Source organism: Diabrotica virgifera, chromosome 1 (assembly GCF_917563875.1).
Source record: "Diabrotica virgifera virgifera chromosome 1, PGI_DIABVI_V3a".
In the NCBI taxonomy this organism is placed as follows: Eukaryota; Metazoa; Arthropoda; class Insecta; order Coleoptera; family Chrysomelidae; genus Diabrotica; species Diabrotica virgifera.
In genome coordinates, this window is record NC_065443.1 from 37,436,724 (window position 1) to 37,464,410 (window position 27,687).

At 34.1% G+C, this 27,687-nt stretch overlaps 1 protein-coding gene across 4 annotated transcripts in view; it reads left to right on the forward strand.

The window, feature by feature from the left end:
- The window catches only part of LOC114335899 (facilitated trehalose transporter Tret1), a 39,209-nt gene extending 13,191 nt beyond the window's left edge, over positions 1-26,018 (forward strand). For 3 of the 4 annotated variants that reach the window (XM_028286194.2, XM_050649813.1, XM_050649914.1), the window contains exons 2-3: positions 19,470-19,528; positions 23,960-26,018. In XM_028286194.2, the coding sequence (XP_028141995.1) occupies positions 19,483-19,528; positions 23,960-25,287 (1,374 nt within the window). In that variant the 5' untranslated portion in view covers positions 19,470-19,482 and the 3' untranslated portion in view covers positions 25,288-26,018. Of the gene's footprint in view, positions 1-12,495; positions 12,761-19,469; positions 19,529-23,959 lie in introns of those variants that run through there. The other variant, XM_028286186.2, reaches the window with a different exon arrangement.
- Positions 26,019-27,687: the final 1,669 nt, after the last annotated feature.

Genomic DNA, 27,687 nt, shown 5'->3' on the forward strand with positions numbered 1-27,687 from the left:
ACACGATTTTCTTCAAATTAGTTAGAACACGCCATATGTTCTCGTAGCTTGGCGTGTCCGTATAAGACTTTCTGGTCACCATATACAGCAAAGATCGAGGACCATCTTCCAATCGCAGTACTCTTCCAATTTTAGGCTGCTGATTTCTTAACTCGTCCAGGCGGCCGAACTTTCTATTGAATACGGACGATATTCCTTTAGTCATCTCGAGGTCTTGGGCAACACAGTGGGCCAGAGAGACGTTTTCTGGAACACCAAACAGATCTTGCTGAACTTCTGTGGTCACGCCGAATCTAGCACTCTTTCTCGCTGCGTAATTTGACAAAAATTGATTAAAACTTGGCTGTGCGACATCTTTCATCTCCTGTTGGAGGACTCGTGCTTCTTCTGTTTCATTTGAGCCAGCATATGGTGCAAGACGATTTATGTGAATAACTTTTGGTTTACCGTTTGGCAACTTCTTAATTCTATATATTACGTCATTTATTTTCTTCTTAACTTCATATGGACCTTCCCATTGTCTTTGCAGTTTAGGACATAAGCCTCGACGACGTTGCGGATTATAAAGCCAGACAAGATCACCTACTTCGAAGCTTTCATTCTTGCATCGAGAATCATATTGATCTTTCATTCTGTCACTGGCTATCTGGATGTGTTGTCGGGCAAGTTCATGAATGTTGTTTATTCGTAATTTCAGGCGGTCAACGTAGTCTTCGCCTGCAACATGTTCCTCGGAAGGTCCGCAGCCAAACTCTAGGTCGCAGGGCAACCGAACTTCACGACCCAACATCAGGCAGGTTGGTGTTTGACCTGTAGTTTCATTTACGGCCAAGCGGTAGGCCATCAGGAATAAATGAATGTGTTGGTCCCAATCTCGCTGATGTTCAGATACAACTTTGGACAAGTGTTTACCCATCGTTCGGTTCATCCTCTCGACCATCCCATCTGATTGAGGATGCAGGGGTGTTGTTCTGGTCTTATTGGCACCAATCAATTTACAAACGTTTTGGAAAAGAGCTGACTCAAAGTTTCGCCCTTGGTCGGAGTGGATCTCCAAGGGAACACCAAATCGGCTAAAGAATTCTTTAACAAGTACCTCTGCAACGGTAGCAGCTTCTTGATTTGGTAATGCATAGGCCTCAGTCCATTTTGTAAAATAATCCATGGCTACCAGGATGTATTTATTTCCAGCATCGGTTTCTGGAAATGGACCTGCAATGTCGATAGCTACTCTTTCCATAGGACTTCCAACATTGTACTGTCTCATGGGTGCTCTCTTTTTACCAACCGGACCATTACCGGATGCACACGGTTCACATTTTCGGCACCATCTTCTTACATCACCCCACACCTAGAAACTATTGCGTTACCAGAAGAGAACTGCTGGGTGTAGTGAAGGCTTGCGAACATTTCCATAAATACTTGTATGGCAGAAAGTTCCTTCTTCGCACCGATCACGCTGCTCTAAAATGGCTCATACAATTCCGTAATCCAGAGGGCCAGATGGCAAGATGGTTAGAACGATTACAAGAATATGATTACATCATCTTTACAATTCACCCAATAGAACCGTTCTCGAACCTTTTGCAGAGTCTTCGTAATACCAAAGTGTCCACCTGATGTACCGTCATGCAACTGACGCAATACTTCTGACACTTTACTTTTAGGTACAATTAACTGAAGCTTAGATTCTGTATCATCATCGTTCTCAAAGGTTCTGTACAGAAGATCATCTTTTAGTACCAGGCAATTCCATTGGCTCCAGTAGGCCTTGACTTCTGGACTACATGCACTAATGTTCTGCCAACTAGGTCTCTCACCTTGCCGCATCCAATCCAATACTCTTTTTATACATGGATCATCTTCTTGGGCGTCTTGTAACTGTTGGGGCTGCCATTGCTCATTAATTACGGTGGTTCGTCTCACGGGGCAAAATCGTTCCTCTAATTTGGCACAGTGATTACAATTCGCACTGCATGGTCGTCTCGAAAGGGCATCAGCATTTGAGTGAACTCTTCCGGCCCTGTGTTCTATCTCGTAATCATATTCTTGTAATCGTTCTAACCATCTTGCCATCTGGCCCTCTGGATTACGGAATTGTATGAGCCATTTTAGAGCAGCGTGATCGGTGCGAAGAAGGAACTTTCTGCCATACAAGTATTTATGGAAATGTTCGCAAGCCTTCACTACACCCAGCAGTTCTCTTCTGGTAACGCAATAGTTTCTTTCCGGTTTCGACAGGACTTTGCTGAAATAAGCGATGACTTTTTCCTGTCCGTCCTGGATTTGGGAGAGAACAGCTCCTATAGCACTGTTGCTAGCATCGGTATCCAAAACAAATTTTCCTGCCTGTCCCGGGTAGCTTAATATCGGTGCACTGATCAGAGCCATTTGTAGTTGTTCGAAAGCTTTTTGGCACTCTTCACTCCATGTATATTCTTTGCCCTCCTCCGTCAACTTTGTTAGGGGCTTGGAGATATTGGCAAATCCTTTGACAAATCGTCGGTAATATGTACATAGGCCAAGGAAACTTCTAATTTCATGTTTATCTTTTGGTACTGGCCAATCTTTAATTGCTTCAATCTTTTCAGGATCAGCTGTTACACCATTACTCGATACAATATGTCCCAAATACTTAACTTCTCGTCGAAACATGTGACATTTCTTCGGACTTAACTTCAAGTTCGCTGCCCTCAATCGTTGAAAGACTTCTATTAGATTCTTGGCATGTTCATCAAAGGACCTTCCAACCACAATTACATCATCCAAGTAAACCAGGCATGTTTTCCATGTTAGACCTCTTAAAACTGCCTCCATTAATCTTTCAAATGTGGCAGGGGCATTACATAAACCAAACGGCATAGCCGTAAACTGCCAAAGCCCTGATCCTATCGAAAATGCGGTTTTCTCCCGATCGGCTGGCTCCATGTCTACTTGCCAATATCCACTTTTTAAATCGAGTGTGGAAAACCAACGAGAACCGGAGAGAGTATCCAATGTATCGTCTATTCTGGGCAAAGGATAACTATCTTTTTTTGTTACCGCATTGAGCTGGCGGTAGTCGATACAAAAACGCGTTGAACCATCTTTCTTCTTTACCAGAACTACTGGTGATGTCCATGGACTGTTCGATGGTTCAATTACCCCTTGTTTGTCCATATCCTTGATAATCTCTTCGGCTTCATCTCTTTTCGCAAATGGAAGTCGTCTAGGCCGTTGTCTGATTGGCTGAGCGTCTCCGGTATTTATTTTATGCGTTACTATGCTTGTTTTGCCCTTATCCTTCTTATCAATAGCAAAAACATCTTGATACTCTATCAGCATAGACCTTACTTTTTCCGTTCGTTCATAGTCAAGGTCTTGGCATCTTTCAATGATCATCTCGACAAGGTCTTTTGGATACTTTGACTTTGATGATTTCTCATTGGTATTCATAGAGCAAATTGAAGCCACGGGAACACACTGTCCGATCAAAGCTCCTCTACTTAACTTAATAGCAGTTTCCCTTAAATTCATAACTCTTACAGGGATGACATCTCGAACTTTTACCAAAGTTTTCGCCGTTAGGAACTCGACATTTTCTACATCTTCGACCATCCTTAAACTTCCCTCTCGGCAGTGTCCATCAAGCATGGTCATCAGAATTTTCTCACTATTACCGGGTATGGTTACGTCGCATGTAGTTAGTAAGCGGATGACATCTTCTTTGTCGTCGTGAAAGGGCAACTCTTCACCGTTGATCCTGAGAACTCCATTTTGAACATCCAATATTGCCCCCACTTTTCGTAGTACGTCCATCCCCAATATGAACTCGTCGGGGATCTCGGCAATTAATACTTGATGTTCAACTGTGGTCTGGCCAATGGATACTGACATATTAGCCTCGCCATATGTATTAATTAGCTCACCAGTCGCTGTTCTAAGCTTTACTGTTGCAGGTGATAATTTATTATGGTCTCGTACTACATCTGGACGTGCGATAGTTCTCGTTGCACCTGTATCCACCAAAAATGATCTACATCTATTACTGATACGACCTTCGATGTATAAGTTGTGGATTCCACCGGAGAACGTAAGGTTGACAGTTACTATGGGGGCTCTAGTTCTCGAGGTCGGCAGTTGCCCCTTGGTGTCGACCCGCTCTAGTTTTCCGACGGCTGTACGATTTTCTTACAATTACGACGAATGTGGCCTACGTCTCCACAATTCCAACATCTAGGCTCGCGTCTCTTTGGCATCTGATTACTTAATACTCTCCGTATCATTTCCTCCAGACGTTCATCGTTGTGTTCGTCACTTTCTTCAATGGTTCTTACCCACACCTGACACCAACTGTAGCGTGATTAGTGTAATTACTTCTAATTACAATAAAACTAGCGGTTCGTAATTTATATACGACTTTATTTATATAAGTTACAGACGAATTTATCTTATACACTAAACTTATTCACAAAATATGCCCGTATTTATACCCAGTTGTTATTCTGGAACAATCGACTCCCATCTCTAGCTATCGGCTTGTTCCGCCTACGTGACGTACCTTCCAGAATTCTCCGGCGAGGCCTAGCACATCCGATTACGTCATTCTCGAGGTGTTTACTGTTATACGGGGATCGGCCAAGATTTCTCTTCCGCTACAATATTTTATCTATCGTCTAACCTAATTCTCAAATAACTGTACATATAACCGGTTGCGGAGAAAGCCCTTTCGGCCTCTATGCTGGTCGGTTTTAAGGTCATCAAATACTCATAGACCATGGACAAATGATCGCCTTTCACTCCTTCTGTCTCATAAATGGCCATTTCCTTTTCCAAAATCTTTTCGTGATCTTTTAGAAAACCAGTTTTTCTTTGGTTAAAAAAGTTTTTTCTTTCTCGATTCAATTCAATCTCAAGTTCAAGCTCCGGATTAGTTGACCTTTCTTCCTCCATTATGTCCTCTTGCACTGTTTCCACAATCACTTGTTTATTTATACGACTCAACAAATTTTTCATCTCTTGTCGCATGCATTCTTTTTTGGCATGGGGAAAAATCAGGATTGTATAGTCTTTCGTCATACTTTTTTGGATTTTGTAAGTACACTAATGTACCTGTAATTTCAGAGAGCCGCCGTTCCGCGATTCTGTTGCGTAATGCTTCCGATGGATTGGCACTAAAGCTAGAGTCCTGACTATTTAGTTTGTCTAAGACAAATTTCATGGTTGTGTCGGCCGTTATCAAAGTGGACTCTCTTTTGCAAAAAGCTTCTACAGCCAGTTTCACCAGGTAAAGAGTGGCGATTAACTCATGGATTATTGTCCACTCGCCAGCAGAGAATATTATCTTAGAATATATTCTAGAAACTTTCTTGAAATTCTTTCTTGAATCTTTCCAGCATACTGAGCTACTGCTAGCGCAATAGAATGGCAAGTTGCCGACTCACGGCTTTGAATAAAGAGGCCAATGAAGACATTAAGTAACCTATTTCGAATTTAACACGTTTGCGGATCCGCGCTGCTGGATGCAGCATGGTTGGCTGAATCCAGCAGGTAAAAAAATGCGCTGGATCCAGCTGGATTGCTGGATGCTGGATCCAGCAATTGCAATCTCTATTTCAAATACTATATCCTGTATTTTTCTAAGATTCCTGGCGTTGTTGCTGTTTTTGGAGGTTCTTGACGTGGATCGTATTCAAGGCTTGTACTACTACGTTTAAATTTGACAAGTCATCTTTCTGCTGTAATAATTGAAGGTGGAGAGTCCTGTTACACTTTCAGCATTCGTTCATTAATTTCCTTTGCTTTAAACCTTCCAAAAATAAAAATTCAATCACTGCGCGATACTTCATTATTTCCGTTGTAAAAAATACTGCGACACATCGATACTAAATGGCTTGTAAATAAAGAATGAATTGACAGATTGAAATAAAACTTCACATACGTTCATATAAAGAGTATACCAACATAACAAAAAAATTAGGCTAGTAGCAACGCCCTCTCTTATCGAACCGCAAAACTTGAACAACCTAGTGTATATGTACAGCTGGTTCCTAAAAAAACTGATACGACTCTTAGTAAGATTTGATCATTTTGAGCAGTGTATGATTGGTCTGACATTATATTATATTTATTATGACAGACAAAAAATAAAATAAACAAACAAACAGCCATTTTTTGAGGTTGAAGTTATCTGACAAATTTTAAGATTTGGCAGTGACAGTGACAGTATGTAAATAATAAGTATTTATCCTTCAAAATATTAAATATAATTAAACTCATATTCATTATATCACACCTCATCAAAAGCTTTTTACAAGAACATAGTCAGCGATTTTGATAAGGCTTAGAGCCAGACTACATCAATATCACCTATAAATCGTGCTGGTAATTGCCTTGCAGCGAGACCAAAAACAAAAAGAAGAAGAAGAAAAAGAAGAAAGTACACTACTCAATTTTCTACAAAATACGCTTTAAGAGTCGTATCAGTTTTTTTTTTGGAACCAGCTGTACTTCAAAATTCACTAATAGTACAAGGTTCAGCTGGTTCCTAAAAAAACTGATACGACTCTTAGTAAGATTTGATCATTTTGAGCAGTGTATGATTGGTCTGACATTATATTATATTTGTTATGACAGACAAAAAATAAAATAAACAAACAAACAGCCATTTTTTGAGGTTGAAGTTATCTGACAAATTTTAAGATTTGGCAGTGACAGTGACAGTATGTAAATAATAAGTATTTATCCTTCAAAATATTAAATATAATTAAACTCATATTCATTATATCACAGCTCATCAAAAGCTTTTTACAAGAACATAGTCAGCGATTTTGATAAGGCTTAGAGCCAGACTACATCAATATCACCTATAAATCGTGCTGGTAATTGCCTTGCAGCGAGACCCAAAACAAAAAGAAGAAGAAGAAAGTACACTACTCAATTTTCTACAAAATACGCTTTAAGAGTCGTATCAGTTTTCTTTTTGGAACCAGCTGTACTTCAAAATTCACTAATAGTACAAGGTACAGCTGGTTTCTAAAAAAACTGATACGACTCTTAGTAAGATTTGATCATTTTGAGCAGTGTATGATTGGTCTGACATTATATTATATTTGTTATGACAGACAAATAATAAAATAAACAAACAAACAGCCATTTTTTGAGGTTGAAGTTATCTGACAAATTTTAAGATTTGGCAGTGACAGTGACAGTATGTAAATAATAAGTATTTATCCTTCAAAATATTAAATATAATTAAACTCATATTCATTATATCACAGCTCATCAAAAGCTTTTTACAAGAACATAGTCAGCGATTTTGATAAGGCTTAGAGCCAGACTACATCAATATCACCTATAAATCGTGCTGGTAATTGCCTTGCAGCGAGACCAAAAATAAAAAGAAGAAGAAGAAGAAGAAAGTACACTACTCAATTTTCTACAAAATACGCTTTAAGAGTCGTATCAGTTTTCTTTTTGGAACCAGCTGTACTTCAAAATTCACTAATAGTACAAGGTTCAGCTGGTTCCTAAAAAAACTGATACGACTCTAGTAAGATTTGATCATTTTGAGCAGTGTATGATTGGTCTGACATTATATTATATTTGTTATGACAGACAAAAAATAAAATAAACAAACAAACAGCCATTTTTTGAGGTTGAAGTTATCTGACAAATTTTAAGATTTGGCAGTGACAGTGACAGTATGTAAATAATAAGTATTTATCCTTCAAAATATTAAATATAATTAAACTCATATTCATTATGTCACAGCTCATCAAAAGCTTTTTACAAGAACATAGTCAGCGATTTTGATAAGGCTTAGAGCCAGACTACATCAATATCACCTATAAATCGTGCTGGTAATTGCCTTGCAGCGAGACCAAAAATAAAAAGAAGAAGAAGAAGAAGAAAGTACACTACTCAATTTTCTACAAAATACGCTTTAAGAGTCGTATCAGTTTTCTTTTTGGAACCAGCTGTACTTCAAAATTCACTAATAGTACAAGGTACAGCTGGTTCCTAAAAAAACTGATACGACTCTTAGTAAGATTTGATCATTTTGAGCAGTGTATTTTATTGGTCTGACATTATATTTATACAGTGATGAGCGCGCTAATAACCGGTAAAATACCGCAAAAGATGGAAAATCTAATACATTGCGAAACAAAAAGAGATGAAATTAGTGGAGGTGGAAATTATCATTATAAACGTATAAATTAACATTACATAGTTTCCCACCTTTAGACTTATCAGATAGTATGACAACTGTCACTGTGATAGTAGAATTTAATAAAATACTCCTGTCACAGACGTCTAAAGGTGGGAGACTAGATAACGTAATGTTAATTTATAGATACGTTTATAACGATAATTTCCACCTACACCTAGTATCATCTCTTTTTGTTTCGCAATGTATTCTGTTTTCCATCCTTTGCGTTATTTTGCCGGTTATTAGTGCACTCATCACTATATTTATTATGACAGACAAATAATAAAACAAACAAATAAACAACAAACAACTGACTACATATGATAATTCATAAATTGTAATAATTATTAAGGTCTAAATTTTGATATTATTTTAAATTCATGCATTTTAGAGTATATAATGATAGTTTTTACATAAAATAGGTTTGATGGATTCGACCGTTACTTGATGGAAGTTCATTTTATCTCACAATAAAACACTGAAAACTTTTGTTTTCTATACTTCCACAAAATGTATTATTTACAACTATGTGACTACAGCTGTTTCGGCAGAGTGCCTTTCTCAAGTGATATAATTTACAATGTGTTTGCCTTTTTAAGTCTCTAACTGAAGAGGTTGAGGAGTGGGGAGCTGTTTGTCTCGAGTTGGTCATTCAGAATTATATCTGTATTTTTCAGTTTATTAATTTCCATAGATTCTAAAAAAGATAGCTTAAGGCCTTTATTTTGGATATGCAGAATTTGAAACTCTTCATTGAAAGAATGATTATGATCTAGAAGGTGAAGTGCGTATGTAGAAGTGTCTTTTTTCTATTGTTGAAAGCCCTTTTGTGTTCTGCTATCCGTTTGTCAAAAGTTCTGCCAGTTTGACCGATGTACGTTTTTGGACAGTCACCACAAGTTAGTTTGTACACACCACTCTGTAGTTGCTTTCTCTTTCGGCTTTTATTGTTTTTAATATATTTGCTTAAGTTGTTGTTAGTTCTGAAAGCTGGTATTATTCCTTTCTTTTTTTATGTATCTGACTATTTTTGTTGTTATCTTGCCAGTATATGTGAGAGAGCAGAAGGTACTGGGTTCTTTCTGTGGTAGTGGATACACTAACTTCAGGGCTTTCTTATGGAGTTTTTGATTTAAAATTTTGTTAACTGTTTGTTCGTTATAGCCGTTGTTTACTGCTATTTGTTTAATGATGTTTAATTCTATCTCGAAGTTATTTTTTGTCATGGGAATTTCTGTCAGTCTATGTATCATGCTATGGTAGGCTGCTAATTTGTGTTGTGTAGGATGGGATGATGAATTATGTGTAGTTGTGTCAGTATGGGGAGGTTTATGATATACGGAGAACTCAGATATACGGAGAACTTCAACAATAGAGAAACAGACACTTCTACATACGCACTTCACCTTCTAGATCATAATCATTCTTTCAATGAAGAGTTTCAAATTCTGCATATCCAAAATAAAGGCCTTAAGCTATCTTTTTAGAATCTATGGAAATTAATAAACTGAAAAATACAGATATAATTCTGAATGACCAACTCGTGACAAACAGCTCCCCACTCCTCAATCTCTTTAGTTAGAGACTTAAAAAGACAAACACATTGTAAATTATATCACTTGAGAAAGGCACTCTGCCGAAACAGCTGTAGTCACATAGTTGTAAATAATAAATTTTGTGGAAGTATAGAAAACAAAAGTTTTCAGTGTTTTATTGTGAGATAAAATAGGTTTGTTATTATTTTTATTAAAAGGACTAAAACAAACGACTTAACTCAACAATATATGATTCGCTACGGCAGATAGTTACTAACCATCTTTTAATTTCATTACAATTCTTGATTTTAGTTCTTTCCTAGCATGTGGAGCTATTTTTTGAGGTTGAACAGAATAAGTTATAGTTATCTGACAAATTTTAAGATTTGTCAGTGACAGTGAGAATATGTAAATAATAAGTATTTACAAATACTATGGACAGGGCCGTCTTAAGCATACACGGCGCCGGGGTGCAAGACTCATCTTTGCGCCCCCTTTTGTCAGAAGATTATACAGGGTAGCGAGAGAGTATAGAAACACGGTAATTTCTCGGAAACCGCTAAAACGATTTTTATAGCTTTTTGTGAGCCAGGGTCTTCTAATGCGGCCGATATTATAGTGGTAATTGCATTGTTGTCAAATCTTCCGTTTCTTCATTTTTGCGTTTTTAAGTATCTAAGAAATTTTCCTGTTATGTTCCCTATACCTAAATGCCACAACTTCGGAATTATTATGACATTTATTAAAAACAATTTTAAAGGAAATTTAAAAATAAATTTTTTCGGCCCGGTTAGCCATTTTTTAGGTTTTTTGGATCATTGGGAATAAATAAGGTCTTTTATAACTTTTCTCTAAACAATTTAAAACTGAAAAAAATCGAAAATAGCTGATTTTCTAGGTTCAAAAACTTAAGTAAAAAATATTATTTTTGAAACTACAAAGTGCCTAAATTCAAACTCAAACTTTATTGTATCAGCTACCGATAAGTGATTTGGTCTTATTTCATTCTAAAATATTGTTTTTTAGTTGTTAATGCAGCCCGATCGCCCGTCCTCTCTTATGAGTTTCATTAACAATAAAAAACAATGTTTTATAATAAAACGTGCCAACAATTCTTATAGGGAGCTGATAGAAGAAAGTTTTAACTTGAATTTAGATACTTTGTAATTTCAAATATTATTTTTTTTCTTGAGTTTTTGAACCTTTAAAATCGTCATTTTTCAATTTTTTTCAGTTTAAAATTGTTTATAACTCGGAAACGATTAACTTTAGAGAAAAATTACAAAAAACCTTTTTTTATTCCCAATGATCCAAAGAACCTAGAAAATGTCTAAGCGGGCCAAAAAAATTGATGTCTATAATTTCTTTAATTTTTTTTAAATAAATGTCGCAATAACTCCGAAATTATGGCATTGAGGTATAAGGAATATAACATAAAAAATAATCAGTATTTCTTAACGACTTCAAAACGCAAAAAATATACAGGTTGTTCCATTTAAAATAAGAAAGTTCATTAGATTTCCAGAAAAAAGGGAGATTGGACAACAATTCGTGTAATGTGTTCTGATAGCGTATTATCAAATACATTCTATTAATTTTAAAAAGTTATCCTATTCATGGAACCTTTGACTGGTTCCTCTTAATGGTAAATTTTGTCGTGCTAAAAATGTTATTATTTCGATAATTCTTTCTAAAACCGCCGTCCACCTTTTTCTTTAGCGTTCAACTGCTGCTGAAGAATTGACAGAGTCTACTGTATGACTTTCTAGCAAGGCTTTTTTTTAGATCTAGGTACATATTTTTTTTTCAGAAATTAAGTGGCTACCCTTCTCTCACGTCTTTCTAAAAATGTAAAATAAACGTCTTTCTTGTCGCAAACGTAATAAAGAAAATTAGGTTTTAGAAGATCAGCATTTATATTTTCCTATTATAAAAGGCGTCGCTAAAAGTGGGATACATACATAGTTCTCCAACGGCAATTATACTTTTATCAGCAGAATCGGATACACTGATAATTTTTACAAGATGGTGATTCATTGTTACTCGACATTCAATATTGGTCAAAATAGTGTACCTACGCGTCACCTTTTTGAAATTATTGTCGGAATAAACTAAATGGGTTTCGTATTACATTTGCGTATTGTAGGTGTAGTAAGATTAATAGCCTTTGTAAAAAATACCGAAAGCGCACTTGTATGTTTTTGTTATTTTTAGGTTTTTTAAGGACAAAAAGCGCAATTTTGAGCTTAGCAAATGTTCGGCTTGCGCCCCTTGGACTTGGCGCCTGGGTGCCTCGCACCCCTTGCACCCCCGGGTTAAGACGGCCCTGACTATGGACTGTCCATAGTATTTGGTATTTATCCTTCAAAATACACTGCTCAATTTTTTACAAATACGCTTTAAGAGCCGTATCAGTTTTTTTAGGAACCAGCTGTACATCCTTGCTCATTAATTTAAGTACTACTTAATATGGTTCTGAAGCGATTGGGAAATCGAAACGTTACAATAAATTTATTTTCAACTGAAAAATTGTTGTCTACTACTAATCGAAAATAATACTAATTGCTGTACTATTTTAAATACATTAGTCTGATTTCTTTCTCAAGTTATCTAGCTATTCCCATACCAGTTATTCGTAATTAAGTAAGTCCCATTTCACGAATAGACGACTGTTTTGGATTATCGCGACAACGAATATTTTAGTATGCAAAATATGAAGAACGAAAGTAAATTGCAAATTATATTGCTGTTTATTGCAGTAATTATTAGAGCAAAATACTTTCGTACTTCTTATGTTGCACACTAAAATATTCGTTGTCGCGATAATCCAAAACAGTCGTATATCGTATATTCGTGGAATACACCATAAACGCGACAAATACGGATCTGTTTTAAAATGACAATATGGAGTACATGTAATGAGTACTTTTATTTTTTTTTTATAAATTAGCGTCAAAAATAAGTTATCGATTTAGTTCTTCACAATTTGTTTGTGTCCTTTCACCAGGCAATTAGAGCTGAGTTTGATTTAAAGGTAAAATTGTTTACTTTAACTGTTTTCTACTAGAAAATTATATTAAACTATATGTTAACGTTTTTAAATTAGTATTTTACTAAATACTAAGCGTAAAACTTCCTTAATATTTTGTAAAATTTGATAATTTTTATTTAGGAATTCTTACTAAGCTTGTCTTTTTATGTGGGTGATTATTAGGAAATTATTCTTTCCTATGTGTTTATCTCCCTTAGTTAATAATCTTTTTAGAAAAGTTTAGTTTTTTTGCCTCATTTTTCATGATTAGAATATTTATTTAAAGTTTTAGACTAGTTCCAGTTCTTTCTGAAGTTGTGGGATGGTCTATTCAATCTTTACCACAGTAATTAACTATATCGTAAGAGTCCTTTTATTCGAAGTTTGCACATTGAGTAATATTCTTTTTTTTCAATAAAAGGTCTTGAAATGTATACAGGGTGAACGGATGAAAAGAAAACAGAGGCATTATCTGTAACTACAAGATTTTTGAAAAACCCAGTAACACTTCGATTTTTGATTAAAGGGGAGCATATTTTTCCGCTATTTTCGATTATTTTACTTTGAGCCCCAAGCTAGGGTAAGAATCATCCCAACATTTTTTAATGGCAATGGAGGTCAAATAAAACATCGTTTTGAACTTCAATTTCCTATACAATATTCTTTAAATTTTTAAATTCGGCCGAATACTTTATTTGATTTTGCAAGATAAGTGAGGTCCTTAATAGTCTAGACGCCACCGAGGTCACCGTGGCCTTTTCAATTCTGATGGGCTACCTCAACGGTTTCTTATGGAATTTTGGCTGCTGATTACGAATTTCGAGGGTGGATTTCGATCCGATTGGTCAAAAAATTGTTACAAACAATTTAATTGTTTATAAATTGTTTATAAGGTTCTGGCTCATAAACTAAAAGAGATAAAATTTTTTTTAAATAAAATTTGTTCCTTAATAAAAATAAAAGAAAATGGCGTTTACTAAACCAACAATTAGAACTAAAAATATTGTAAAATTAGTGCAAAATTCAAATTGCAAATTGCAAAATAATTATTTTTCGAAGCTTTTCCGATTGTAACTATAGTCTGGGCTGATTATCGGAGAATAGGCCATTTTTGGTAAAAGTTATTTACCAGCAATTTTATTGCTGGAATCGAATCTTATGATTGTATATATTAATAATATAGGTATGCAAAGTCCACAGATAATGTGCTACTTTTTTTATAAACAAAATGGCGCCCGAAAATCGTGTTTTTACACCAAAAATACGCGAATAAAAATTCACCGCAATTAAATTCTGCATAGAGACGTGTTTTTCCGATTTACTTCGATGAAAACTTTCCCCGGAAAAAGCGGGTTTTTCCAACAAAATCATTAATTTTCAACTAAACTTTTAGATAAGTAATTGCCAATAAATAAATAACTTGGTAATGTAAAAGCCCTTTTAGTATAGATTATAATTACAGAAGACGATGGAAATTGAACGAACAGTTTAACAACAATTGAATTGTTAATTAAAAATTTACGGTGGCTATAATAACGACAATAATTATGATGCATAAGAATAACTATGATTTTTTGATAAAAAGACACTATACCTATCTAATGTACTTTACAGAATTGAAATTGGACTATTTAGGCGGCCTCAGGAATATTTTAAAATTATAAACAATTTTTTGGCTTATAAACAAATAGAATATCTCGGGAAATAATAAACTAAATTAAATTATAAAAACAGTATTCGAAAAACAGCGGCAGGACGCTTCTTTTAAAAGAAAAAACGTTTAATTATGATGAGCAGTTCCTGAGATACAACTGGTCAAAGTTGACCGGAATTTACGGCAAAGATATAAACACTAGGATCATAATTTTCAAACCATCACCTTTTTATTTTTGTCGTCTTTCTCCACACCAATTTTGATATCCTTAAAATACTCATAACATATATTATTATAATAAAAACCATCGATAATACGTGTGAAAATTGCCAAAAATAGCAAAATTCCAATCAAAAATTAGGTTGGAGAAAATGTAACTCTCAAAGTTCAAAATCGGGATACGTTAAAAAAATGCATTTTCTCGGCTTCTCATAGAGAAATTTCCTTCATTATTTTTTTGTTCCCAAGTAATTCGAGTAGAGCCATCGAACTAACGCATTATAAAATGTCAAACTTGCTTTTGTTTTGTTATAATAAATTAATTTATTTATTATAACACAAAATTTTAATTTGTTTAAATAAAAATTGTTTAAATAATTATACAGCTTTCAAATGGGAATATTTATATTTTTAACTTTAAAAGGTACACTTGTAGTAAGTTTATCTAAAAAAAGCCTACAACTGGAAAATATATATAGTTTTCTGTTCTTTAAATAATTTAATCTATTATAACAAAACAAAAGCAAGTTTGACATTTAAAAATGCGTTAGTTCGATAGCTCTACTCGAGTTATTAGGGAACAAAAAAAGAATGAAGGAAATTGCTCCATGGGAAGCCGAGAAAATGCATTTTTTTAACGTATATCGATTTTGAACTTTGTGGGTTACATTTTCTCCAACCTAATTTTTGATTGGAATTTTGATATTTTTGGCAATTTTCACACGTATTATCGATAGTTTTTATTATAATAATATATGTTATGAGTATTTTAAAGATATGAAAATTGGTGTGGAGAAATAGGACAAAAATAAAAAGGTGATGATTATGATCCTATTGTTTATATCTTTGCCGTAAATTCCGATCAACTTTGACCGATTGTATCTCAGGAACCACTCGTCATAATTAAACGTTTTTTCTTTAACAGAAGCGTCCTGCCGCTGTCTTTCGAATACCGTTTTCACAATTTAATTTAGTTTAATATTTCCCGAGATATTCTATTTGTTTATAAGCCAAAAAATTGTTTATAATTTTAAAATATTCCTGAGGCCGCTTAAATAGCCCAATTTCAATTCTGTAAAGTATATTAGATGTGTATAGTGTCTTTTTATGAAAAAATCATAGTTATTCTTATGCATCATAATTATTATCGTTATTATAGCGACCGTAAATTTTTAATTAACCAATTCAATTGTTGCTAAACTGTTTATTCAATTTTCATGGCCTTCTGGAATTATAATCTATACGAAAAGGGCTTTTAGATTACCAAGTTATTTAAATATTGATTAACAATTACTTATCGTTGATTAACAATATCTAAAATTTTAGTTGAAAATTAAAAATTTTGTTGGAAAAACCCGCTTTTTTCGGGGAAAGTTTTCGTCGAACTGAATCGGAAAAAACACGTCTCTGTGCAGAATTGAATTGCGGTCAATTTTTATTTGGGTGTTTTTGGTGTAAAGTTAAAATGTTTGGAGTTATAGAGCAAAAATTGAAAAAACACGATTTTCGGGCGCCATTTTGTTTATAAAAAAAAGTAGCACAATATCTGCGGACTTTGCACATCTATATTACTAATACATACAATAATAAGATTCGATTCCAGCAATAAAATTGCTGGTAAATAACTTTTCCTTGTATTTTGCTAATTAGCCCAGAGTACTAGGCTTTTACGCATGCAAATTAGCCTTACAAAGTCTCATTTTAAAGCTTGATTCATAGACTTTGAAACAAAGTCAAATGTCTTTATCTTAATTTGTGTTAAAGTTATACGCGTTTGAAGTTATAATTTTCTTAAACAAATTGTACATTAATTTTTTTATAAGGGTTTTAAGCTAATTTGAACAATAAACATTTATACTTTAATTAACATTAATGAGAGAAGAACTCAAAAGGAACATTTTGAGCTTAGAAAAGTGTTTGTAGGTTTATTTTTGCCACGAAATCGATATTTTAATTACACGCTTTGAGACGCAAGATCGGCTCACAGCGTAAAAGTTCGCGGGCTAACTTCTCGATAATAGATACAAATTATAATTTATATGTGTATAAGGTATCTTCATTTTTCATTTTTGAAGATCCTAATACAATTTTATCATCTGATTCTTATAATGCAAACATCATACAGTCTTCAAATCACCTTTCATTCTATTTTTCCTTTCTTTACTTTTTCTTCGTTTTCCTTCTGCACTAAATGAGAAAAAAAAAACAAGTAAGGCTATTCTACATTCATAATCAAGATGCAGTAGAAGTGCTCTTATAAAGAGCACTCCTGAATCATGATTTACAATGTATAAAATTTGTAAATCATCATATACAATGTATACACATTTTAAATCATGATTCAGGAGTGCCCCTTGTAACAGTTAACGTGTCTCGGTTTGTTTACTTCTACTGCATCTTGAGTGTGAATGTAGAGTAAGATTTCACATACCTTAAGTATTACCAACTGGATTGCCAACATTTTCGCTTCTCTAAACCTTTTTACACATTCTAGTATAATTTCAAAATTTATATCAGTCCGTAACATTATATTTATTCTAATAGAATATATTTTCTTTTCACCCCATTCTACTTTTTTTTATTGGCCAAAATTAAATTTTTTTCCAATTATTTTCTTTTAATTGTCATACTTACTTTATTTTGATATGCGATAACTTGTGCCATATTTTCTTTATTGTTTCAACCCCCAATGGTTTACCACTATTACTATAAAGTGCCAATATAAAAAGAAGGGAGAATATACTTATTTTATTAATATTGGAAAGATGGGTAACATATGTTACAGTTCAAGTTGATTCTCAGTTAGAGTTGACTTTTCCTAGTTCGAGTCAACTCCAACTGAAACGGGCAGTAAAAGTTGATATGAAAAATTTAAATCAACTTTTACTAGTTGAAGTTGACTCTTCCTAACTCTTGTTAGTAAAAGTAGATTATGCAATTTATACGAGTATAATCTCACGTGCATTTTAGATGAGTGTGCGTCTCTTTGTTTTGACCGTTTCAACTACTTATTAGTCCAGGCTGTAACGTCGCCCCGTTAGGTAAATTATTCTGATTCGATTTTTTTGCACAAACTTATTCAAACAAATACATCCTTATAAGAAATACACAGTGTCAGGCGGTACCGCGGTCGAAAAATTGTTTAACCATTTTTTGTTAACCAAATTCACAAAAATAATTCATATCTACTCTACCTCATATTATGTATAAGTTTTTATTGTGTGAAAATTGTAAATATAGATAGCAGTACATGAAGGGTTTAAAGTGTGCCTGAAGCAATAATGTATTTTAAATGGGATTTACTTTTTCGCACTGTTTTTTAGCACACTTTTATATAATCAAATATCCTTAACTTTCACCTTGTCATGGTGATGACATGTGAGCAATAATTTACAAAAAAAGTTTTGACAGTTTTGTGGTTTGGCAGAAGTTTGAATTTTTAAATGTCAAAGTTCTAAAAAATTATAAAATAGGAATGTATTCCAGTGACGAAGAGTTGCAGTTTTTTTATTTGTTTTTTGGTAGATAAAATATTGTATGAAACTGTGCGTGAAGTACTTTTTGCGCTCTTAGGCGATGTATAGCACTCGGCCCGCTCGTGCTCTAAACATCGCGTCCGTGCGCAAAAAAGCATACTTCACGAACTGTTTTATAAATAACTAAGTATTTCACTCCGGACAAATTTGTTTAGATTATTTTGGTCATTCGGAGCAAAAAAGGTCTCTTGTGATTTTTCTCTAAAATTGATAGTTTTCGAGTTATACGCGATTTAAAATTTGAAAAATGCGAAATGACCATTTTTAAGGTTTAATAACTCGATTAAAAACTAATATTATGAAAGTCAGAAAGTCACCTAATCAAAGTTTAAAGCCCCCCCTACAAGATCCTGAAGAAATTTTTGTCAATATTTTATTACTAAGCTGTTATTTTTAATTATCAACAATGAGCGCTAAAATCGTATTGAGGCGGGCGTCAATGTGAGTGCGAGTAAGGTCCTCCATTCCGACCGTCCAATGGTGCATCTCAGTCGCACTCATATTGACATCTGCCTCAATACGCCCCTAGCACTCATTGTTAATAATTAAAAAAAACAGCTTAGTAATACAATAATGACAAATATTTCTTCAGTACCTTGTAGGGTCGTTAAAATTTGATTTTGTGACTTTCTGACTTTCGTAATAATAATTTTTAACTGAGTTATTAAGCCTTGAAAATGGACATTTTCGCATTTTTCAAATTTTAAATCGCGTATAACTCGAGAACAATAAATTTTACATAAAAATCACAAAAGACCTCTTTTGCTCTGAATGACCCAAATTAATGATGTAAAAAATGTCCGAAGTGAATTTTTTTTGTGAATTTGTTTAAAAAATATTGTTTAAACAATTTTTCGATTACGGTATCACCTGACACCCTGTGTATTCGTTATAAGGACCTCTTTTTGAGTAAGTTTGTGCAAAAAAATCGAACTGCAATAATTTACCTAACAGGGGCGACGATACAGCCTGGACTATAAATATCACGATTTGAACATAATATACAGTAACATTTAATTTCTAGAATCGGTTGTTTGTGTGAATCAACTTTTACTAAATGGCATTGGGAAGAGTATACTTTAACTAGTTGGAGTCTACTTTTACTAGTAAATGTTGAATAAAAATCTTCATTTTATATTTATAATCAACTTTTACTAAAACCAGCCGTTTGAGTCGACTCGAACTAGGAAAAGTCAACTCCAACTGGATAATCAACTTGAACTGTAACATATACATATAATATTTTTTATGCAGTACTATGCAAATATTTATATTTTTTATGAAATTATATTTTCTATTGTAGTTTTCAGTTCAACATGTCTGGCAAGACAAACTACTTCCTTCACTGGGCAGCTTTTACAGGTAAGTTTCTAGTTTTGCCCAAATTTGCTTCTTCTTCTTCTTTATTTACCGCGTTCATATTTAGACCTTGGCGGTTATCATATTTACAACTTCCCAAAATCTTTCTTTGTTGTTGTTGCGCGAAATATTCCTTCCACCGTGAGACCACACCACTGTCTGATAATGCGCAACTATGTGAGCTTCTGTCGTCCTATCCATCTTTTTGTTCTATTTGTTCTTGTATTATAAGGCAAATATAGCACTGTGATCCTGCGATAGCACTGTAGATCCTTGTGGATTTTGATGTCCATGTCTACAGTCCAACAATCACAAGCAAGAAAAATAACAACAAGAGCTCCACCCTATGTAGGTACTGCGTTGGAAAATCAGCCAGAGCTCATGAAAATATTCAATTATATAGTAAAAGCCCATACACGGAAATTGTTACATTGTTATTACATAATTGGTAATGTTATGGATATTAAGATCAGAACACGATAGACTACTAACATTGGAAATATTGATAACAGAATTGCACCCTGAGATAAACGACTGCTAAGGAACATTGAATTATTGAGTAGGGCTATTGATCCAATTACGGAATATATTCGAAAAACAGAAAATAGAAAAGAATTAGAAGTTCTGAAGAAATATCGCTGAGCACTGCAGGATACAATATGATCTAGAAAACAACAGAGCTGAGTAGCTGAGCAGTGCCAGGATAAGCTAAAATAAAAACTTGTCGTTTATTCAGGATGCCTGTGTTTTGGGAAAATCAACTTTCAAGGCCAGCTACTCTTAACACGAATGCTGGACAGATCCAAGACACGAGGCCCATATGCCAAGGCTACTGTGATTCCCTACGAACTTTTCACTGAGAAGAAGTTGAGAATGTCATCAAAAACTTTCATAACTGATAATCTGCAGGACCACTCTGGCTAAGCAATATTAATTAACCATGTTATATCCAATGTGCAGGAAACTTTATCATTACTTATTCAAGAAACAACTTATTTAATACCGAAGGATAGAAACAACACCCAAGATCTAACTAAGTATAACCCGTATAGTAATAGAGTGACCGTTATAAGCATATAATGACATATTTGAAGACCAAAATTCACATTCAAATATCCAGTGCAAACCATATCGAGCCTAAAAATACTTCTATCAACCGGGGCTTGTTCCAAGCGGACTTGTCAAATCCGCTGTGGTTCTGCCTAACGATGAACCATCTATCTTAATTACTGAATATTACTGACTTGGGTTTTAGCATCAAAAGTAGCAATACTGTACAATTAATTATCTGTTGTATGTGACTGTATGATTTGAAATTAGAGTCACACAGTTACGCTACATCGCCCATGTTTTAACAGTAAAAAATTAATTCAATGAGTTTCTACTGCCATTATGGGACAGGAAATGGTACCCAAAAACTACCTGAAATATATCATCAAAGCTTGGCATTCATGGCATTCATATAAGGATTGTCTAGCCCAAAGAACCTTACCTAGCCCAGTACCATTTTAAATACCTAGGATGTTGGATAAACGAGACACAAAATCCGGATGAAGAAATTAAAACTCGTATAGAAATTGTAAGAAGAGCATTATGAAACTTAGATCTATCCGAACTTACAACTAAGAATCAAGTTCCTAAAATTTTATGTGTATCCTGTATTACTATAGGGATGTGAAACCTGGATCATGAAAGTTAACATGATGAACAAATTAGAAGCCTTCGAGATGTGGTCATACCGTAGAATACTCAGAATATCTTGGGTTCAACACATTTCAAACAGAGAAGTCTTAAAGAGAGTAGGTCAACGCGAAGGTGACAATCAAGATAATAAAAAAGAGAAAACTTGAATATCTGGGGCATATAATGAGAGGTAGCAGATACAGGATGCTGCAGTTAATACTCAATGGAAAGATTGACGGAAAAAGAGGAATTGGTCGGAAGAAATATTCATGGCTCCGAAACCTTCGTCAATGGACTGGCTTATCAGCAGATCAATTATTACATGCCGCGCAAGATCGAGAACGATATCGGCAAATTGATATGTAAGCTACCCTCGCCTAAAATTTGGGCACGGTACTTAAAGAAGAAGAAGCCCAAAATCCATCGAACATCTTTCCGGAGGTTGTAACGAATTTGTTAAAACTGCTTATAAAGAACGGCATTACTCATACTGCACTAAGGAGTACCCAAAAAATTGCCACTTCTCTAAATCAACCATCTCTTTTATTATTAATATGTACCTAACATGTTTGAGAATAACAACTATAAGCTATGCTGGAAGCGTACTATACTTACAGACCAACCACTGGCACATAATAGATCTAATCTTAGACTATGTAGTTTAAAAATAACAATGCAAACAATACCAAGTGATGTGGCGACACCTAAGAACAATAATCTGCGTGGTAAGATCACCAAGATACACAAGAGCAGTGTAACAATAAAGAGTAGTACGAGACAATGGAGAAGTAAAGAATGAAGAGCATTTGAGAACATACCGCAGAAAATGATAGTGCCCTCAACGTCCAGGTGCCTATGAAAATATAGAGAACCCCAGCATACCAAGTAACTTAAGTCTCGTTAACATAGAAGGAGTTCTCTCAGAGCTGAATCCTTTTGGTATCGTAGGTATCTGGGATCAGTTAATTTTCTCCTTAAAGAGAGTGAGAGACAGATTTTATTATGTAATTATGTTTATTTACAATCTACACCATTAAAAGAGTATTAAGTAAATTTGTTCCATGTTTTTGGGCATGAAGAAGAGACTTCCAATGATGTCTCATCTTATTCTATTTATGTTTAAGTTTTAAAATAGGTCCTGAGGCCAGGTTCTATCTAGTCTCCTTGTGGCAGGGCCATTATGGAATAATTCGCTTACTAACTCATTTTACTGGTGACTGGTACGCTCATTTTGTAACTCCGTGGCTCGATGGATTTCTTCTCTGATGGAAGGTATATTTAATTCTTCGTGAAGTGTTTGATTATTTACGTACCATGGTGCATTCACTATTGATCTTAGAACTTTAGACTGGAATCTTTGGATGATATTCAAGGATGTTGACTTTGCACAGCCCCAGAGGTGTAGTCCATAGTACCAAATAGGTTTGAGTATTGCTTTGTACAGAAGAATTTTGTTTTGGATGTTGAGTTTTGATCTGCGCCCAATGAGCCAATACATTCGCCGGAATTTCAAGTCTAGCTGTCTTCTTTTGGTCTGGATATGTTTCTTCCAAGTAAGACGTTGGTCAAGATGGAGGCCAAGGTATTTAGCGTCTGTTACTGTTGGTATTCGTACATTTTCCATTCTTACAGGTGGGCATGTGTTGTGGCGGTTGGTAAACGTTATTTGAGATGATTTTGTTTTGTTTACTTTTGTTTGCCATTTTGTGTACCATTCACTGAGTATGTCCAGATGGTGTTGCAGGTCTTGTGAGGCTTGTATGGGATCTTCATTTACAGCTAGTATTACTACGTCATCAGCAAAGGAAGCGATCGTAATATTATGAGACCCTGGTATATCGGCTGTGAGAGACAGATGACTTAAATCTAGATAATAATAAAATGAAACAAAGTAAGTTATCAATCGAAGTAGCACAGAAAACGACAATAAATATCGGTGGTCAAATCTGAGAGTGCAGGAAGAGGCTATACCGGTTTCGGGGGTTGTTTCCCCCTTATCAGTAGTCCCATATCCTCCTCTCTCAGATTCTTCCACGTACCACACTTTGGGCCTTTCCGAATTGCAAAGAAAGAAATGTCACGGATGAACTAGGGCCATCTACCGAAAAACAAAGTAAGTTATCAATCGAAGTAGCACAGAAAACAACAAAAAATATCGTTCCCATACCACCAGATTGACAAAAGGTGGAATACTTTCTTTGGTTACACCTCCTGAGATTTTCAAAATTTATAATTCTTACAGGATGTGGAGGAAATTAAGATGAGAGAATTTTAAATAATTCACAACTCATCTGCTCAGCGTGGTAAAAGCTCCAACAAGAAAGATTCCTTAATACTCAAACAAAAGAGTAAATGAATTAAAAATGTATAAACATTCTCAATTTCTTTGCAACACGAAAATGCAGCAGCTGCTTAATACTATGGTCAAATCTGAGAGTGCAGGAAGAGTCTATACCGGTTTCGGGGGTTGTTTTTCCCTCATCAGTAGTCCCATAGAGTTTGTTTATTAATTAAGACATATATTCCATTCGTTTTCCGAATTTGTTATAAAACCTTCAGTCTCTTATACATAGCTTTAGTTAGAGTTTAGGTATGCCTCATTATTAAAAAAGGTATATTGATTTAAGCCTGCAGATCCCATTTTATCATTACGATACGGTATTACGATACCACTTTTAAATATTTACAAATAAGTAACCTACGATTATTTGTAGTCTTAATACTTTTAATTTAACCACAATTTATTTTTAGTGAACATTTTGACGTTAGCCACAGGAATAGCCATGGCATGGGCTTCTCCATCTTTAATAAAACTAGAAAGCTTGGATCCAGATGTCAATCCTCTTGGACGGCCCATAACAACAGCTGAAAAGTCACTGATAGCTTCTTTACCAACTTTTACCAGCGTCCCAGGAACAATTATAGCTGGTTATGTGTCTCAGAAACTCGGTCGAAAGAAAACACTAATACTATTTAGCTTACCGTTCCTATTCTGTTATATAGGTATAGCACTAGCTAAATCAGTTACTGTTTTCTACATAACTAGATTTTTTCTCGGTCTAAGTTGTGGCTGTACCTTAGCTGTATTACCAAGTTACGTTGCAGAAATTTCTGAAGATTCGAATAGAGGATTTCTAGGTTGCATTATGGGTATTATGGGAGCAATAGGATATTTTATCGTTTATGCTATTGGACCTGTAGTTTCTATTCAAATGTTTGCCTATCTTCAATTATTTCCAATAATACTGTTCTATGTAATGTTTGTACCTTTTATACCTGAGAGTCCTTATTACTTCTTGGCCAAAAAGTTAGATAAAGAAGCTGAAGCGTGCTTGAAAAAAATAAGAACTACCAGTAAGGTGCATGAAGAATTAGCATATCTCGAAGAAGTTATAAATGAAAATAAGGAAAAGAAATCAGATTGGAGAGAGATATATTCCACTAAAGCAGCTAGAAAAGGTTTGACTATTACCTGTGGGCTTCTGATGTTTCAACAATTATTAGGATTTATGGCAGTGCTGAACTATATGCAATCTATTTTCGAAGCTGCCAAGACTAGCATTAATTCCAATACAGCCTCGTTAATATTAGGAGGTGTTCAGATTATTTCCAACATATTTTCCACTCTTTTAGTAGATAGATTAGGAAGAAAAGTACTTTTACTAGCTTCCAATGTTGGTTGTACTATATCACTAGCAGCTTTAGGAGCATTTTTCTTTTGTCTAGAGAACAATTATAATACAGACTCCATATTCTGGCTACCTATTCTTAGTCTTATTGTATTTTTCGTATCATTCAACTTTGGATTTGGTACATTACCTTTGACAGTGTGTGGAGAACTGTTTTCCAGTAACATCAAAGCAATGGCTGCCAGTTTGTCAACATGTGTTTGCCTGTTACTGGCTTTTCTAGTTACTTTAGGTTTTCCATATTTATCTGATGCAGTTGGTAGGCCGTACACCTTTTGGATTTTCGGGATAACTTCAGTTCTTTCTATTTTGTTTGTAGTATTTATAGTGCCTGAAACAAAAGGCAAAAGTTTTAAAGAAATACAGCATGTACTAGAAGGAAGGCGTTGAAGGTGATGTGAAATGACATAAGACTAGAGATATGATCTTATTATTTATTTATTTCTATTTAAAACCATTTTCGAAAACATTGTGTGGGTTTTCTACTCTTATCTGCAATATTTTATCGCCATTATTTGAATGGAAAATTTAGCTAAGATTGTAGATAATACGTTTTTGACAGTATTGTATTAATGTAATCATTTGGAATTCTTCTACAAAGTGGCTAAATCAGATCATAGCATTTTATAAACATTATAATAATCGAAATTCCCAGTATTATTTAGTAATTTAACAACTATTTATACATTTCAGCAAAAACTTGATACATTATTGTAGACAACAGTGATCCGCGTTTACTTAAGACCAAAAATGTTTTTTTTGCCCATAATACAATCAAATTTTTTTCGAGAACCACTTAATAAAATGAAATTTATTTTTGGAACTCTTAGACCACTCATGATCTTCAGAGATGTATTCGAAACACCGCAGTTAGTAATCCATATGTTTTTTTATTTAAATTTAACCGAGTTATTAAACGAGAATATTATGGCGAAAATGTTTTTATCTGTCAAACTTATCCTTTCGTTATCAATGACTGCCAAAAATTTTTCTTTATTAAATGATTGTTGAAAAAATAAATTACATGTGTAGTATGTTTTTTTAACCTATGTAGCAATGTGTTACTGCTATTATTTTATTTTGTAAATTTTATTATAAAATATACACTGAAATAATTATAAGTCTGTTTTATTCAAAACCATCGTACCTTATTCTCTTTCTATTTTTAACGCCTTTAACATTTATTACTCTTTCATTTTCTTCTTTCGTAGTCTTTTCGCTGTGTCTAGGTACACGATAACTTGTACGCAAATCAAAAAGTTAGATATACTATACACGCGAGCCAAACTTCATCAAGCTAGTGACTCTATTTTTGGTAACAGGCTAACTAGTGCCGTGTGTATGCTGTGCTAAGTACAGTTGTGGTCACAAGGATCTACAGACCGAGCGAGTCTCGTAAATTGCACGGCTTCGAGCCACGCTTCACGCAACCGTATTGCGTACTTGTGTTTTGAGTTGTGTGGTCGTGCTCTGGTCGAGTGGAGTTATAATTTACCAAATTTAAATATAATCGTTTCTACTGATTCATAATATGTATACTATAATATAATATATTAAAGTTTTTAAATATTGCTAATATTATTAAAGTTTTTAACATTGTATTTTAATATACTTTGTTTTATTAATAATAATATTACCTAAGTATTGCACCTTGTTCAAAAAAAGTTCAAGATAAATACCGCGGTTTTTTCATATGAAAGTGCAAAGCAAAATATACAATTTGCAGAGTATGTAAATGCTTGTTTTTTGATAAAATAATACAAATTGTATGTAAGTAGGTAGAGTAGCAAAGCGTTGAGTAGTTATAGCAAAAGTAGCTACGCCATCTGAGACACGATAAGGATGAAATTAGTTTTATATTTTCTTTTCTCATGGAGCATGCATGATGGAGAGTTTTTTAAAATACGTAACAAAGCATGTTGTTTTGTTATCTATGTTGTAAATATGTTGTTTTTTTTCAAATTACAAAATATGTTGTTTTCAATACAAGTACCTACTTGTTGATATTATTTACTGAGCATTTAGAATTTTGACTAACGCTCGATTTCATAATAAAGTTAAAGTGTGTGTTACCTTAAAAAATGCAATTGTAACAGTTAAAGAAAACTTTAAATTTAAAGTCCACTTTAACTTTATTAATATAAAATCGAGCGTAAGAAATTTTATAAACTTTGGAAAATAGCATTTCAAAAAAAGTACTGTAAGTATGCTGTATTCCTGTATTTTTTATTTTTTCTCAAAAAATAAAACAAAACTTATTTTAAAACATATATTATATACTGACACATAAAAAAATAAATTATTTTTGAATTAAAAGGTTTGCAGCTAGCATATTGGCTTCTTCTGAGGACGGGTTTTGCAATTTTGAACTTTTCTTTCCCTTTTTAATTTTTTTTGTTGGAAAAAATTTCCTTTGGGGTATAATTTTTTTATTGGAGGGTATTCTGGATGTGGATGGAAAACCCAAATTGATATCTTTTTGATTTCTTATAGCATCTATGGTGGGTTTTATCGGGACTACAACTTTAGTACTAAGGTAAGTTATTAGCTTAAATCGACCTATTTTAAGCTCAGAAATCTACGGTTAAGCTATGGCCCATTGTTTACCAAACACCCTGTATAAAATATGATATTACCTGGATGTTTTCTTTTTACATGTGCCATCAAGTTAGAAGATTTCGAAAAGTTTATGTTACACTTAGTACAACGATTCATTTTCTACTTACAACAAAAAGAACACTTTGAAAATAAAACAAAAGTTTAAATTATAAACACAACACTAAATAAATA